This window comes from Buceros rhinoceros, unplaced genomic scaffold, assembly GCF_000710305.1.
Source record: "Buceros rhinoceros silvestris isolate BGI_N320 unplaced genomic scaffold, ASM71030v1 scaffold40437, whole genome shotgun sequence".
Classification (NCBI taxonomy): Eukaryota; Metazoa; Chordata; class Aves; order Bucerotiformes; family Bucerotidae; genus Buceros; species Buceros rhinoceros.
Genome location: NW_010424705.1, coordinates 1 through 14,609, shown reverse-complemented (window position 1 = coordinate 14,609; position 14,609 = coordinate 1). Strand labels below are relative to the sequence as shown.

Genomic DNA, 14,609 nt, shown 5'->3' with positions numbered 1-14,609 from the left:
TGGATCCAGCTGGGGCAGCCAACCACCACTGACCAAAAGGATACCTCGAGCCGTATGATGTTAAATCTAACATGGAGACAGAACGACAGTGAGGCCTGAAAACTCGCACGGCAGTTATCACCCATGTTCAGATGCTGATTCGAAAGGCGACTTCCCTCGATGAAACGTGAGCAGCTTTCTAGCTCAGCTTCCCACATGAAGAATATTGGAAGTAAATTCTTCCTTCCCAGGAGAAAATTTTAAGATTTGTGATAGAACATAGTGCAGAACTAACATAAAAATTATTCTAAATTTTTGCCACGTTAACTTATTATACAAATGGTTTTCCCTCTTTGTATGGGTTTGACAGTGTACACTGTATATATACACTGTGTATATACAGCACATAGGCGGACCAGCATAACAAGCCAAGACCACAAATTAAATCAATTCTTATCATGTTGGGTATCTTCAATATCAACATACCTGCATTATTTTGAAATGTTGTACAACATTCAAAACCTTCAGCAATCAGTTTTGTGTCAGAATAGAAGCATAAACGGGCTGAAAAAGCTTATTTCACCTTACTTAAAAAAACAACCCACACTTCAAAAGAAGCTGGTGTACTTACATTATTGCCATCAAGAAACGGTTCAACATTTGGCACAACTCCAGTTGCACTGACAATGAAATTGCATCCATAGATTCTTCCGTTAGTTAATTCCACATACACAGGCCAAAGCACTGAAAAAGGGGAAAATTGTGCCCTGAGAACGTAACCAACAGAAATTATTTTATTAAACATGTCTTATAATAAGATATGAAATGAAGAGGAAAAAACATCTCTGCGATATCTAACTGATTAGGTAAGGAAAAATTAAACAATAAATATTTTAAAAAGAAGGAAAAGTAATTAGAAGTTACCTATAACATTTCTTACCTTCACTCAGGACTAGAAAAAGATGAGATTTTGGAGCTCAGCTCCAAGTCCTACAATTAACTTTCTGTGACAGTTACCTAAATCAAAGCCCTCACTTGTAGGGGGAAAATACCGTGTCTTGCCACTGGTTCAGACCCGTGGGATGTTTGTGCACAATTGTCAAATACTGTCTTACAAATAAATTGTCAGATGCACAGGAAACGCCTCAAAAGCAAAAAGAATGTCAGAGATTTGACTTCCTAGAATCTTATGTTGTAAGTAACTGGTTATTAAAATAGCTATTTTAAATATTAATTTTCATTCAGTGGAATTTATAGATAGAATTACTCATTAAACAAGTGATATTTTCTTCTACTTTCTTTGCAGGATTACTTCTGTGTTGACACTAAATGTTTGGCAATTTTGCTTCTCTTTACTATTAAGATACGATTTTATTGGACTGTCAGAAGGACGGAATATTCTGCATACAGGATTTAGATGGCTTTGTGGAAAAGGGTCTGACCCATAACATTTTGTAATTTGATTGTAGCCCATAAATCAAATTCTCAACTACTATAAATTGCTAGAGCTCAACTGAATTTATAGAAACAAAGGGCTTGTTTTCCAAATCTGAATTTGCTCTAAAACAGCGAAGAAAGATCAAACGTGCTCCAGCACTGCTTTATCTTCAACATGTTTCTAATCAGCACTGGCACCTACCCTCATCTGGTTCTACATTTTTCTCTTCCTTAGGAAAAGTCAAAGAAGTCCGTTGCAGCTGTATAAATTCTTCCTGTATGTATATTTTCTTTACTTCACACAGTATTTCAATATGTACTTTATGGGAAAACTAAAGAAAGATTGACAAAATTGTGAACATAATGATTAGCAATAACGGTATTTTTAATAGCAAGCATACCTTCACTTAAATTGATGTTAACGGGCTGCAAAAACCAACCAAACACACACATATATCCCATCCTAAAGTACGACACAACAGCCGAGTTCCTTTTCTGGCACAGATCTAACCGTAGCAACGGCAATTTATCTGCTTTTTCAACAGGTCTCTGATGTTCCTTGAAATTTCGTGACAATTTAGACTTTTCTGGCGTGTCAGAAAATATTCAAGCTCCCCTGAGTTTACAGGAAGAGAATTCAGAAATTATCGGAACAGAAATGTAAATTCATCCTTTCTACCAGGATTTCAAATCCTTCATTTTTCTATCGTGAATTAAATTCTGACCAGTTTATGTTCTAGGTGCTGTAAAAAGAAAATATATCCTGTTGCAGCAGCCCATGTTTCAACCAACCACTTACTCCCATTCCAAGGCAGGAGTTGGAAAGTTACGCGTTTCTCTAAACTATTTTGTGCATTCAGGCCCTGAACAGTTTTATTCTCCACTATGGAAACAGATTTCTACAGCCTTTGGCAGCCAAACCACCACTGCTGAATATCCTGAACATCCTTTAGCAAGTATTGTACAGCCATTTCTGCAGAATCTATGACTGATCACATTTGGAAAAAAAAAAACCGAACTATGAAATGTGAGGATTTCTACTTTATTTCAAACATGAAGCTCCTCACAGTGCTCATGTCCACTACTGATTTCACATTTCACTGCAGACTGATGTTCCCTGTACCTCTGTAGAAATCCTACTATCCTGTGTTTCGCATAACAGAATGTACGTATGGCAGCTAAAGTAGGGACAACGGAGCTACCAGAAGAGGTACCACTGCTTCTGGTTAAAGCTAGGATTAACACCCATCCTACAGAAATGTGCAAACCAACACTAATGTTTTAATCTGAATAGCACATTACTAAAACCATGCCCGTGGATCCTATCAGCCACCTTTTGACTGAAGCAGAAAATTACTTTGTGTTACCGTATTGTCCTGTTTAATTCACACAGGACAGGAGAATCAGTTCAAGCACATTTCATTTTTCTATAATCCTGAATGTGACATTTCATGTTCTGTCATCCTTACCCACTTAAAGCAACGTTTAAACAAACGTGTAAGCAAGATTATGACCATACCTCTTTAGTCCCTTTAAGACGTAAGCCCTCATGCCAGTCAGGGCCTAAGGCACTGCCCGGTTTGTCAGATGCTGGTGTAGGTCTTTCTTTTTCCTCGCTTCCTGAAGGAAGGAGATCAAGAATATCAGATTTAGCATGCATACTTCATTGCCCACAGCATTCCGAACAAGGACTCTCAATTAAGAGAAATATGATCTGGTTGCCAGATAGGAAGACAAAAGTGTGTAATGTCCCAAAAGCCATTAATTTGCAGGCAAATCAGACTCCAGCACAGTATTTTTAACACCTTTCAACTTCATGCCTTTCATTACTTCACTCATCTCCAAAGGAACCATGCCACTAACAGGTGCCTGCGCGGACCCTTAACCGCCAGCCAGACCCCAACAGCACCAGGGTTCTGGAGACCCACAGTAGACTCAGTCACTTGGTATCTCCGATAGTATTTAAATTGATGTCCAGCTGCGAGCAAATGTGCACTGCCCCCTCCACCGCACAAAAATGCAAATTCCAACACACCAGGATATATATGAAGAGCATCAGGTGCTGTTTTGTGATGTTTAGGCTGACTCTTACAGTTTATTCTTCTGACCTGAAGTCTAGACCCATGCTCTTCTTTTTGTTACTATTTTGGTCATGTACATGTTTGTGTAACGTTTGTTCAAGCAGTTCTAGTTAACTGTTGTTATTAAGACTGCAGTTCCATGGCATCTGTCATAAAGTTCTGTGAGTTTTCATCTGATCCTCCAATCGCTTATTACAGGATGGCTCCTTTCTACATAATACTGGCATAATTCAAAGGAAAAAAGTAATACAGAAAATAGAACAAGTTCTTCAGCAGATGGAATACAGGAAATGAAATGTAAATTTGGCACAGATATAAAGATAAGCATATTTTTTACTTTTTGTAGGTATCTACAGCACATGCTGTCGTGTGTCTACATAAATTCTGGATGGGTTTTAATATTGCTTTTTTGCTTCTATTTTTTTTAAAGAAAATGCCATTGACCTGATTTACAGCCTGGTAAATTAACTGATTTTAGGACTATCTGTAATATTAAATGCTGCTACTGCAGTGGTAGGAGACTGAAACACCATACCTTCTGTTGTATACTTAGTTCTTTTACATTCAATTGGAGTCTCTTGTTCTTCAGCAGTAAGCTTTGGAATAAGAAATTCAGCTGCTCCTGCATCAAAAAAAGTGTTCCCAATGGCTTTGTCTTTGATAGCCCAAATTACTTCACAGCCTTGAATTTCATACCTGTGAACATGGATAACGTGACCGATTACCTGAAAAAGGTCTGACTCTTAGCAACACAACTGGAAGCGTGCCAGGTTTCATTCCACAAGCTAGAAATAAGAGATCCAAGACTTTTAAACCTATAAAATCCACTACTGCTTCTAAATAGTTACACAAGGAACCCATTTAAAAAAAAAACCCAAAAAACAAAGCAACCCTCTTCAAGTTGACAGGTCATACTTTCTCACCAGCACAACCTCAACTGAACTGGGATGAGGGGTGAGGGAAGGCAGATCAAATTTATAATAAATTTATCAAATTTATAAATTACTATTTGCTGCTCCCCACAATGAAGTGCATTTTTGCCAGACTGCCCACTGCTAAGAATGGGCATTTGGATCTCGTTTGTACTACCTGGAACAGGTAGAGACATGCAGAGGACAATTTATTGGAAGTGAAAAAGTGACTCTCTGCGAGACCATATAATTGGGTAACACAAGTGGTTCTGTGCTCTAGCAGACTGCAGCCCCCGTGGTTTAGTATCCCACCTGTGACAAAGGCCACATCAGACACTTCAACAGCTCTAACAGCTTAAATTAGGCTGGGTGCAAGATAAGCTGCCTCGATGGTCCTGTGACATCTTCTGTCACCAGAAGTCAGAGAAGTTTTATAACTTAAATATTGCCCTTAATAGTCTTAACAGAAATTTCTGTCGGTGCCAAATCAGAAAACCATTGTATATTCTTGATAGGTGTCAAAGCTTCCTCTGAAGTTTGCTGAATTTTATATGACAATAAGCACCACTGTACTGAGAAAAAATTATTTTAGTTATTTTTTCTACTAAATGCTTTAAGAGCTACTATTTTCTAAGTCAACCTTCTCCCAAACTCATGCACGCTGGATTTAACATTGCGTTGTTAAAGATTTTATTTGTGTATGTACCTTTAAAACTTGTTTACTTACACTAATTCAAGTGCAATCCCACCATTTCCGACCACTACTATTCTCTCAGCTTGAGCCAAATTCTTCTGAAAAGCCTGCATTAAAAAAGGAAAAAAATCAATTACAACTCAGATCATCTGTTCCCTCACACTGATCAGCTATATCCTTTTCAATATTTTCTTGTTCTCTTAAGTGTTCTTGATTTTTTCAGACTAATGACACACATTTATTTGTACTTTTAAAAACTGTGAATTTCTGTCACATAAAGGATGAAGTTACTGATACAGCCTTACACGTCTCTAACTGAGACAGGAGAAATTAGGTGATTACATTTAAGCCAATTCTGCAGAGCCCTTAATAGAATCCAGGAGACTTTTCTCTGTCCTAGAGACCATTAGCATTGTGATATCTACTGAGCCAGTTTTATCGCGACTTGGATAACTTTCACAGTAATTTGCATAACATTAAAAAGGTAAGGACACAAAAATATAGGCATTTTAAAGTTCCTAATCAGAAATTTAAAAAAGAATTTGTAGCAAATCTGAGAAACAATTTTATTTGTGCAAAAAACTTCCAGAATGAAACAAGTCTCCAAATCACTTCTTAGAGGTGAGAGAAATAAATAAATAAAGATACAGCCCAAACAGTATCTTTTAGATCATGGTATCCACTTCAAGTATTTTCTTTCTTTAAAACAAATCAAGAATCATGACTATCAGACCAACTGCAGTTACATGAAAATCTGTTTATCCATGCTTCCAGTTTACCTGACTTAATAGTTCAGAGAACCTAAGCTGTAGAAGACCAGAAAAACTGCAGTCCTTCAATCCTTTCCAGGAAGGATAGTGAAGCTGTATCAGGGGGAGCTAGTGAATGCAACCGATCACCATTAAAATAACACCAACCAAACCAAAAACCAAAATGAAACTAGTGTTTTCAGCCTCATTCAAAGTTCAACACCAGTTTTGACAAATGATAGCCCAGTCTACTGTTTTCCATAGCAGCCAACAGCGGACACACATGGAAGACCATCGGAAGATGAGAAACACACAACGATACTATCCTGGAACGCCCTCACAGGTTCCTGACACCACTGGTGCCACTCAGCTGGCATCTTTGTCTTCAGTGTAGACAAAATAAATTTATTGAGGGCTGTCTTTGTTGTGTGCTTGTTCTTTCCTCTTCTTCCATTTGTCTTTTTTTTTTTTTTCCTTTTTTCAACTCAGGTGAAGCTTTAATATCCAAACCAAACAATGACAATCTCATAGTTTCACTTCATTTTGCTTGAAAAAGTAACTCCTTGTTCATTCTCAATGTCAAACTTCATTTGATGAATTACAGTTTTGGAGAAGCAGTGCTGGCTTTCACCCTGCCTCCTCTAATTCTAAAGACCTAGAGCAGTGGCACCTCACTTTCTATTTCCAAACTGAAGTTTTACTTATTAAGTGAAAACTTTTCCACATCCTTGACTCTAACTGTAACTATTTTCTGTACAATAAGAAGAATGAGGAGAACTAGAAAAAAAGATAAAGTCTTTCAGTAGCTTTTCACTGTAAGGAGTAGCCCTTTGTATCATGTACCAGATACACCTTCTCGGGGAAGTTTCTACTGCTGCCTACTTCCTGTTTATGTTTTCAGATTGGCTTCTGCCCAGAGGGTAAAAGAATTCCATTTATTCTAGATTATCACGTTAGAAATGCTGTCTATAAGCTATGTACAAATGCAGTAGATTTAGTGACTAATTAATTTACTTAATGGTATTTTAAGGCTATTTCTCTGCTACTGAAAGCGTTCCTATTTAAGGATATACAACAGCAAACATTATCTTAGGTTTCTCCGTTTCAGTCCACCATCATTTTTAGTATTTTACATCCGAAGCAGGAATAAATTATACACTTACAAGTCCAAATCACATTTACCTGCGCACTGTCAGTATCCCGGATTCCTAATACATATGGGTTTCCTTCAAAAATTAATTTTGGTTTTGCTCCAGCACACAGGCAAAGTTTTTCATACATATATTCTTTCCCATCTTCAGTGAAAATTTTCTGTTAAAAATTAAGAGGAAAGAAAAAATAACTGGAGACATCTAGGAGAACATCAGCATTTTTTTCCCTTGATGTCACAGCTTTTAATATCTGCAAAATACTGTAACTGGGTTTTTAAAGAGCAAGCCTTCATACTCTCATTGATTGTGTGTCCTTTTTTGCATTACGCTCACCACGGACTCACCAGCCTAAGTATACGACATTCTGCGACCAATAAAACAGAAAGTGTACGCGTTGCGCTCGAAGAAAGACGAAATATAAAGATGACCACTTGGTGGCACTCCGTACACACGATCTGTGCAAGTTAGGGAGTGTTTTCTTGTCATTTTCCTAATTTTAACACTTCAATATCCAGAATGTTCTTGAACACAATTTCACCTGTTTCTTAAGATTCTTTTTTTTTTATAAATAATTTGAAAAAAAAAACCCCACATAAAAGAGAAACATTGGCTTACATGTTCATCACTTTTCAGTTGTTTTACTCCAGACTGTATAACTTTAATATTGGGATATCGGTTTTCTAATAGAGAACTTGGTTGCTCTTCTACATCAAATTCCTCAAGTGTTTTGGAGACCTGTAGGAAGAAGAGAGGTATTCAAAAATATGAGTCATTTATCCATCTGTTTCTAAAGCTTGTACCAAAATCTGTTATGTTTGTTTTCAGTAAAGAAGTCACAACATAAAGCCCATATTGTCTCAAAACATGTTATCATGTTATTGCCAAAAAGTTCCTTTTTATATACAGAATCTTTTCATGCCTATTCCTGGTAAAGACTTAAAGTAGTACAGAGAATTTTAATTCTAAAGCTAGACATTAAGCAAAAATTGAGAACCCTGAAGAATACTATAATTGCTATAATGTTTTATTCCATAAATTGTCCATATTATTGGAGTTGTTAACATTGCTTTTTAATTTACCTGATGCAGTGTTAAATCCCCGTTCTTCTGTTTGTTATAACTTTGATAAAATAACTCAGTGATGTTCTCCCATGCAAGCATCTTCCTCTCCTCAGCATTTTGGGAAAAACGAATAAATATGTTTATTCTATTTTAAAAAAAATCTGGTGACTTTTTCTTCAAGATCCTAATGATTCAAAACCCTTTCGTTGCAGGTAGTTGGCCCTTCTGTCAGGAAACAGTTCCAAGATGACCTCAAAGCATTTCCTCAGTTAGCATTCTCATCCACAGTCACTATCGGCGACTGGTTGGGCGGGGGGAGGGAGGGACTAGGGGATGTGGGGAAAGACAAACCAGAACTCTGAAAACATTCATGTAAGTTACATTGATTTTGCATTTCTTCTAGAAGGGAGCATCTACATGGGAACCTCCAGGCCGCCTACTCTATAGACAAATATTCAAAGAGTCTTCTCTCCTTCTTCAGAGGAATACAGCTAGGAACCATAAGCCACACCATGCTTGCAACGGAGAGAAATTAAGATGCTTGTGTCCAAAAATTAGATGCTGCTGCTGCTGCCGCTTTCAAATAGCGTTTAGCTGTTGCCTTATTCTTCCGATACTGAAACTTCTACCAATGTGAATTACAGAGTTTACATCTCTGCAATGTGTAAATGTCTTTCCTGGATATTCAGGACCCTACTGTCAGCACTCTCAAGCTTAGAAGTCATTCTTTAATTAGGTGTTACTCTATCAGTCTCACATAGAGCTCTCAGTCTCTCAGCCGTGTTCTGAGCATCCCATTAGCCCTGGACAAAAACCACAGCATGAAGACATGCTGATAGCTCATTACAGCCGCTAAATGCAAAGAACTGCTGTTCAAATCTCTCTATGCTTTATTTTACCCCCATAATGATTTGAATTAGGCATTCATACGCCAGGAAGAATTATGTTAAAACTGGGCTGTGAGACAAACTGCAGAATGGTCTTTCTTTACTTGTCACGAGACATGCCTCACCTGTTAGATACCACGTTTCAGAAAGAAAGTAATGCATACAATGCCAGGTGAAAGCCTGGCTCTTCGAGTCTTAACTTTTCCAGAGACAAACTAACTTCTTAGGGGCTGACAGCTGTGCATCCTGGGTTCTGTGCAATCCAGTCTCCAACTCTTCCCATGCCCTACAGTAGAGTTTAAAGTTCCCTTAGAGTACGAAAAAAGAGTGCTTTCCAAGATCTGAGTACCTCTGCAAAACCAGGTTAATGAGCCTACTAGCCAGAAATCCGAACTCATGTATGGGTTTTATTTCCTTTTTCCAACCAGCAGGAAAGAGTTCATTGAACCACCAGCTGCTGAACATGTAGACAAAGCTGACGGCAAATTGCACAGAAAACTATCCCTTACTTTCAGAAGTCTGTTTCTGCCTGAAATTCAAACACACTAGTGTATATATGAGAACCACTAGCAAGACTAAATTCTCCACAGACAGTATTTCAGTGCTTAAAACTGAGCACCCACTAACAAAGAGGTGAAATAAAGCTTCAGTAACTTGGGAAGCACTTCAACCATGTAAGTAGCCAGTTTAACCCTTGCTCGAATGTTGTGAATATATTCACCAATTGCTAACGATTATCAATCACTAAGAAGTGTCTCACCTACTAACACTACTGCAGCCACACTAATGTGAAAACAAGTTCAAAAACAAAAAAAATCAAAAGCATTTTCAGGATTGGGTTCTGTACATGTACGAACTTCTGAAGAGATCTTACCATAAGAAAAACAAAGCATCTCTTACCTGTTTGAAATTTGTTACAGCTTTTATAACTGGAGAAGCTGTGATTAAAAAAATATCTTCTGATGGGAATTCCACGGCCAGCTTGTAAAGAAACAGAAATCACAATGAGCGAATAGAGTCATCAGTGGATTTTGACTTTAAGACAATGCAATTACTGGTGAAAAGTAGTATGTGTTACCACGTTATTTTGGTCTTGTAGAATCCTATCATATAAATCTTGCTTCAAGATTATGGAAATGAACAGTTTGAAGACCCAAATTTTAATTCATTCACACACAAATATATCTTTGAGAACTGCAGCCACGGTAAAAGACTATTTTCACAGTATTCTAAAGGCCAGCCGTAGGAGCAGACTATGATCATGTGGTTTCTGGGGACACTGAGGTGCTGGATGTACATTTTCTAATTGCACAGCAGTGACTAATTGTTCACAGATTTTGATTTGACAGAGGAAATGTTGAATCCTATTGGATATTTTAAATGTTATTTAGTAAACTGATAAATAGATTATCATCTTCAGAGTGCTATTAAGTGTGAGGAGGAAAATGAGGGATGTTGTTCTTGTATCTAAAAGGAATTGATAAGGCTAAGGCAAACAAGGGATGCTGTTCTGGTATGTCAAAGGAACTGATAAAATAAACAGGAGACAACCTTGCAAGACAGGAAAGAAACCAGAAGACAATTAAAGAGAAAAGGAATAAGATAACGGGCCATAAAACATTGAAGGTGTCAAACTGGGCTTGTTAACGGACCATAAAACATTGAAGGCGTCAAACTGGGCTTAACTGGGAGGGATGGGCCTGTGGAAGCAGCACTGCGCCTGCTTAATAGGCTGTTGAATATTACCTTCTCCTCCTAGGGGAGGCATAAGTCCGAGTTAATGAGACATGCAACGCATGACGTTGTATGATCCAATGTTACCTGTAACATGTAACAGGCGTGTCGGGTAAGTCTGTAAATCTTGCAGTACCCAGCCAATGGGGAAACAAGGGAGGGATCTTTCGGCCGGGAACAGGGTATAAAAACTCATGTATTTTTCTACCAAATTGTGCCTACTAACCTAGACACCCGATCTTTAAAGAACGTCATAAAAGAAGGTGCTTCACTGAGGAGTCTGGCCTGAGTCTCTTTGGCGAGGCTTTCCCTCGCTCGTTTCTTACATAAGCAATACAAGACTTTTACAGACCCGAGCCGAATGAGGAGTTCCCATTTTAAATGGGCATTGCTCTGCCACAGAAGAGAAACCATCTCTGTCAGTACAAAGCACACATCTCTGAGGTACAGACAAAACCCAGGGCTCCTTGTCACCAGCATTCTACAGATCAGCGGTGGTATAAGCCACCAAGAAGCACATTTCACGTTGTACACAAGAAACTGAGCTATAAAGGGACCAGCATGTATTCCTGTACCTCAGACAGGAGCAATTTAAGATTGTGATCTCAGGCTGAAAGTGGTGAACTCTTGTTGCCAGTTCAAGGGAAATTCACATGGTCGTACCTTCGGCAAATACAAATGGATTTCACGAGGCTCTGTAAAACTTCAGGTAATCCACTTTATAGCATGAATCCCTTAACGTGTTTCATACACACTGTAGCTGTATGCTTTGTATTGACAGCCGAGAGGAGGAAAGGCTGACGTGTAACACAAGGTGCTGCAGCAGTTGCTCCCAGCTGTATCTACCAACCCTTAGAAAAACTACAGAACGCACAGGGTCATGTCCTATATCTTTCTTAATGTCAGATAGCGGGATTGAGTGCACCCTCAGCAAGTCTACAGATAGTACCAAGCTGAGTGGTGCGGTTGATTAGTTAGTGAGAAAGGATGCCATCCAGAGAGACTCTGTCAGGCTCGGGGAGCAGGCCCACGTCAGCCTCATGAAGTACAAGGCAAAGTGCAAAGCCCGGCACCTGGGTGGGGCATTCAACAGTATCAGTACAGGACGTACCGGATCAGTACAGTACACTGGAGGACGATGAGAGAGAGAGAAGCTCTGCAAGGAACTTGGGGATACTCGCCCATGAAAAATTAGCTCAGGGAAGTGTGGCCAGCAAGCCACCCGGAGTAGCGCATTCAGCTCTGGGGCCCCCAGCACAAGACAAACACAGACCTGTTAGAACAGGTCCAGCACAGGGCCACAGTCAGCGACCAGAGGGCTGGAACCCCGCTGCTGTGAGGTTCAGCCTGGGCAAGAGAAGGCTCCAGGGAGACCTTACTGTGGCCTTTGAATACAGAAAGGGGGCCTACAGGGAAAACAGCGACTTTTTGCCAGGGCCTGTAGTGACAAGACAAGGGTTAACAATTTTAAACTCAAGGAGGGTAGATTTAGATTAGGTGTAAGTAAAAAATTCTTCACTCTGATGGTGATAAGACCCTAGAACAGGTTGCCCAGAGAAATCATGGATGCCCCATCACTGGAATTGTTCAAGGCCAGGTTGGATGGGGCTTTGGGCAATCTATCTACTGGAAGATGTTCCTGACCATGGGAGCGGGGTTGGAACTAGATGATCTTTAAAGGTCCCTTCCAACCCAAACCATTCTGTGATTCTACGTCATAATTATCAGATGCACACTGTAATCCAAACTTTAAATACTCGTCTTCATATACTTTTCATCTCTTACACATGCTCAAATGTTTGCCCCTGCCCTCTTACTAAGATTTAACGGTCCTTTGAAAATTTCATTCAGACTTATTAAGGTTATTGCATTTATTTAACTTTGAAAATCCTAAAATTAGAAATCTGCCAGATAGACTATGAGGTTTATCCATGCACAGGGAAATGTGTAAGTCATTACAATCCAGGAAGAAATGATGCAGTATGAAAGACAGAAATTATGTACAGACATGAACATTTTGTGACAGAGAAAATAAATCTAACTCAAGCTTTTAAGGAAAATTCAGCTATTAAGACATTTTGTGAGAATATTTAAAGATGTTCTCAGAAAGTAACTACCTCTATGTGAATTCTTTGGAGACAGACTTGATGCAGTGATTGTTCTCAGGGGTCTGCCTGAGAAGCCTGAACTACAACACATCACATAATGCATACCTAAAATGGAATATGAATAGACAAGCTGTCGATTGCCACTGTGTTCCTCAGATCTGTACTTGTTCAAACCCAGGACTAAGAAAAACTGTGTTCAATCTTCCCCTTTTAATTCAAGCATGACTCCAGCTCTGGAAGTACATCACATAAATCCCTCTAGAACACACAGTGCCACTTCTAACAGTTCTGGTGAATTAAAACATATGCTAGAAGACTACTAATACTCACTGCTAACTGTGCTTCCTGCAGTACTAAGAGGTGAGAAAAAGAGGCAAGTCTCTGTCATCACTTAACATCTCATCTGGGTTTTCCAGGAAAAATATAATGGTGAGGGAAAGGAAAGAGCATAAGAGAGATGAATTAATTACAGCAGTAAGTGGCACTCTCTGTGAGCCCTGGAAAGAAACAAAGCCTGAACTCTGTGGCACTAACACAGCAGAAAACAATAAATTTTAGTCCCTTTTGTAGCAATCTTAGAGATTACAGGCATGAAGTATATATTGGAAATAACTGTATGGCGAAACAGGATCATGGCATAGATACAATTCTCAGTTACTTCCGGGAAAACATAAAGTCTCTGGGAGTATTAAATATTGACCTAAATCCTATTCTTGGAAGCACATCAGGAGACACGAGAGCCTTAATTACGTGAATAGTTGGATCAACTTTTAAGTGATTCCTGATTTATTAATATAGCATTTAAGCATGTGTAGTACCAGACCTCACATATGACATTAACTGTGAATAGAAGGATAAAAACCTTGCAAACTAATAAAATGATGGCAATAAACCAGTTCCATAAAGATGGAGAACAGTATCAATAGTTTTTGTAATTTGGTTTGCGTGTGTTTATATAATATGTCAGAAATGAAAAATACCACTTTAGCACCAGAGAACAGATTCATCTGAAACACAGTCTTTATACTGCGTTGTAGTTATAACAGACAAAATATTTCATTCCACATTAGTGGTACAAAACTACCTCCAATTATTGTTACTTTAAAAACACTAAAAGCCTTGAAAACAAGAAATGAACAAACTTATTTTCAGAGCCTGAGCTCATGGAAAGCTGAAGAGACTGGACAATCTCCACAGCTATACACACGGATCCGACAAAACCAGAGCCACATGTTTTTGACAGGCGGCAGCACATCACAGCAGCCTTCAATTCAGCTGCAGTACAGTCCCTTAGGGCTATGAGGAATAAGGCACGCAGCGCTCCTTCAAGTTTCTGGCCTCTCGACTCGCATACAGAGCGCCCGCTTTCTCAAGTCACAAAGTTCTGAACCTCTTTTTATGAAGCTGTCATAAGCCCTTATCAGGTTATCTGCAGAACAGTTTTAACCTCTTGAGAAATGTTTCTCGACAGATTGTTATATGACAGATAAATATTGTTATATTACAACGTTGTCTTCCTGGAGCTAGTTTTGTGTCACTTGTGGTGGCTTCTTCTTTCTTTAAGAGGGACAAAATATTTGTAAGAAATCTGGGGATGCGTGAGGGGAAGCAGGACAGAATACGTAATTACTGCATAAATGAGGATACTTATGCAATTACTATATAATATTTTCGCAATTACTATATAAACCTAATGAACTGTTTCCTACAGAAGTTCATAAACTAACCCTGAAAGCTCTTATGCCTCTAAGTACACGCAAAGACCCGAGCGGCCCCTGCAGCGCTGCAGGCCCGTCCCACGCAGCGCACGGCTGGCC

General features: G+C 39.0%; 1 protein-coding gene across 1 annotated transcript in view; it reads right to left on the bottom strand.

Moving 5' to 3' along the window:
• Positions 1 to 9,931, bottom strand: part of PYROXD1 (pyridine nucleotide-disulphide oxidoreductase domain 1) — a gene marked incomplete at its 5' end in the record, with an annotated part of 12,862 nt that extends 2,931 nt beyond the window's left edge. Inside the window, 8 exons of the mRNA XM_010140877.1 lie at positions 611 to 723; positions 1,619 to 1,748; positions 2,936 to 3,036; positions 4,033 to 4,193; positions 5,136 to 5,209; positions 7,034 to 7,162; positions 7,618 to 7,737; positions 9,851 to 9,931. Of these exons, the coding sequence (XP_010139179.1) occupies positions 611 to 723; positions 1,619 to 1,748; positions 2,936 to 3,036; positions 4,033 to 4,193; positions 5,136 to 5,209; positions 7,034 to 7,162; positions 7,618 to 7,737; positions 9,851 to 9,931 (909 nt within the window). The remainder of the gene's footprint in view (positions 1 to 610; positions 724 to 1,618; positions 1,749 to 2,935; positions 3,037 to 4,032; positions 4,194 to 5,135; positions 5,210 to 7,033; positions 7,163 to 7,617; positions 7,738 to 9,850) is intronic.
• Positions 9,932 to 14,609: the final 4,678 nt, after the last annotated feature.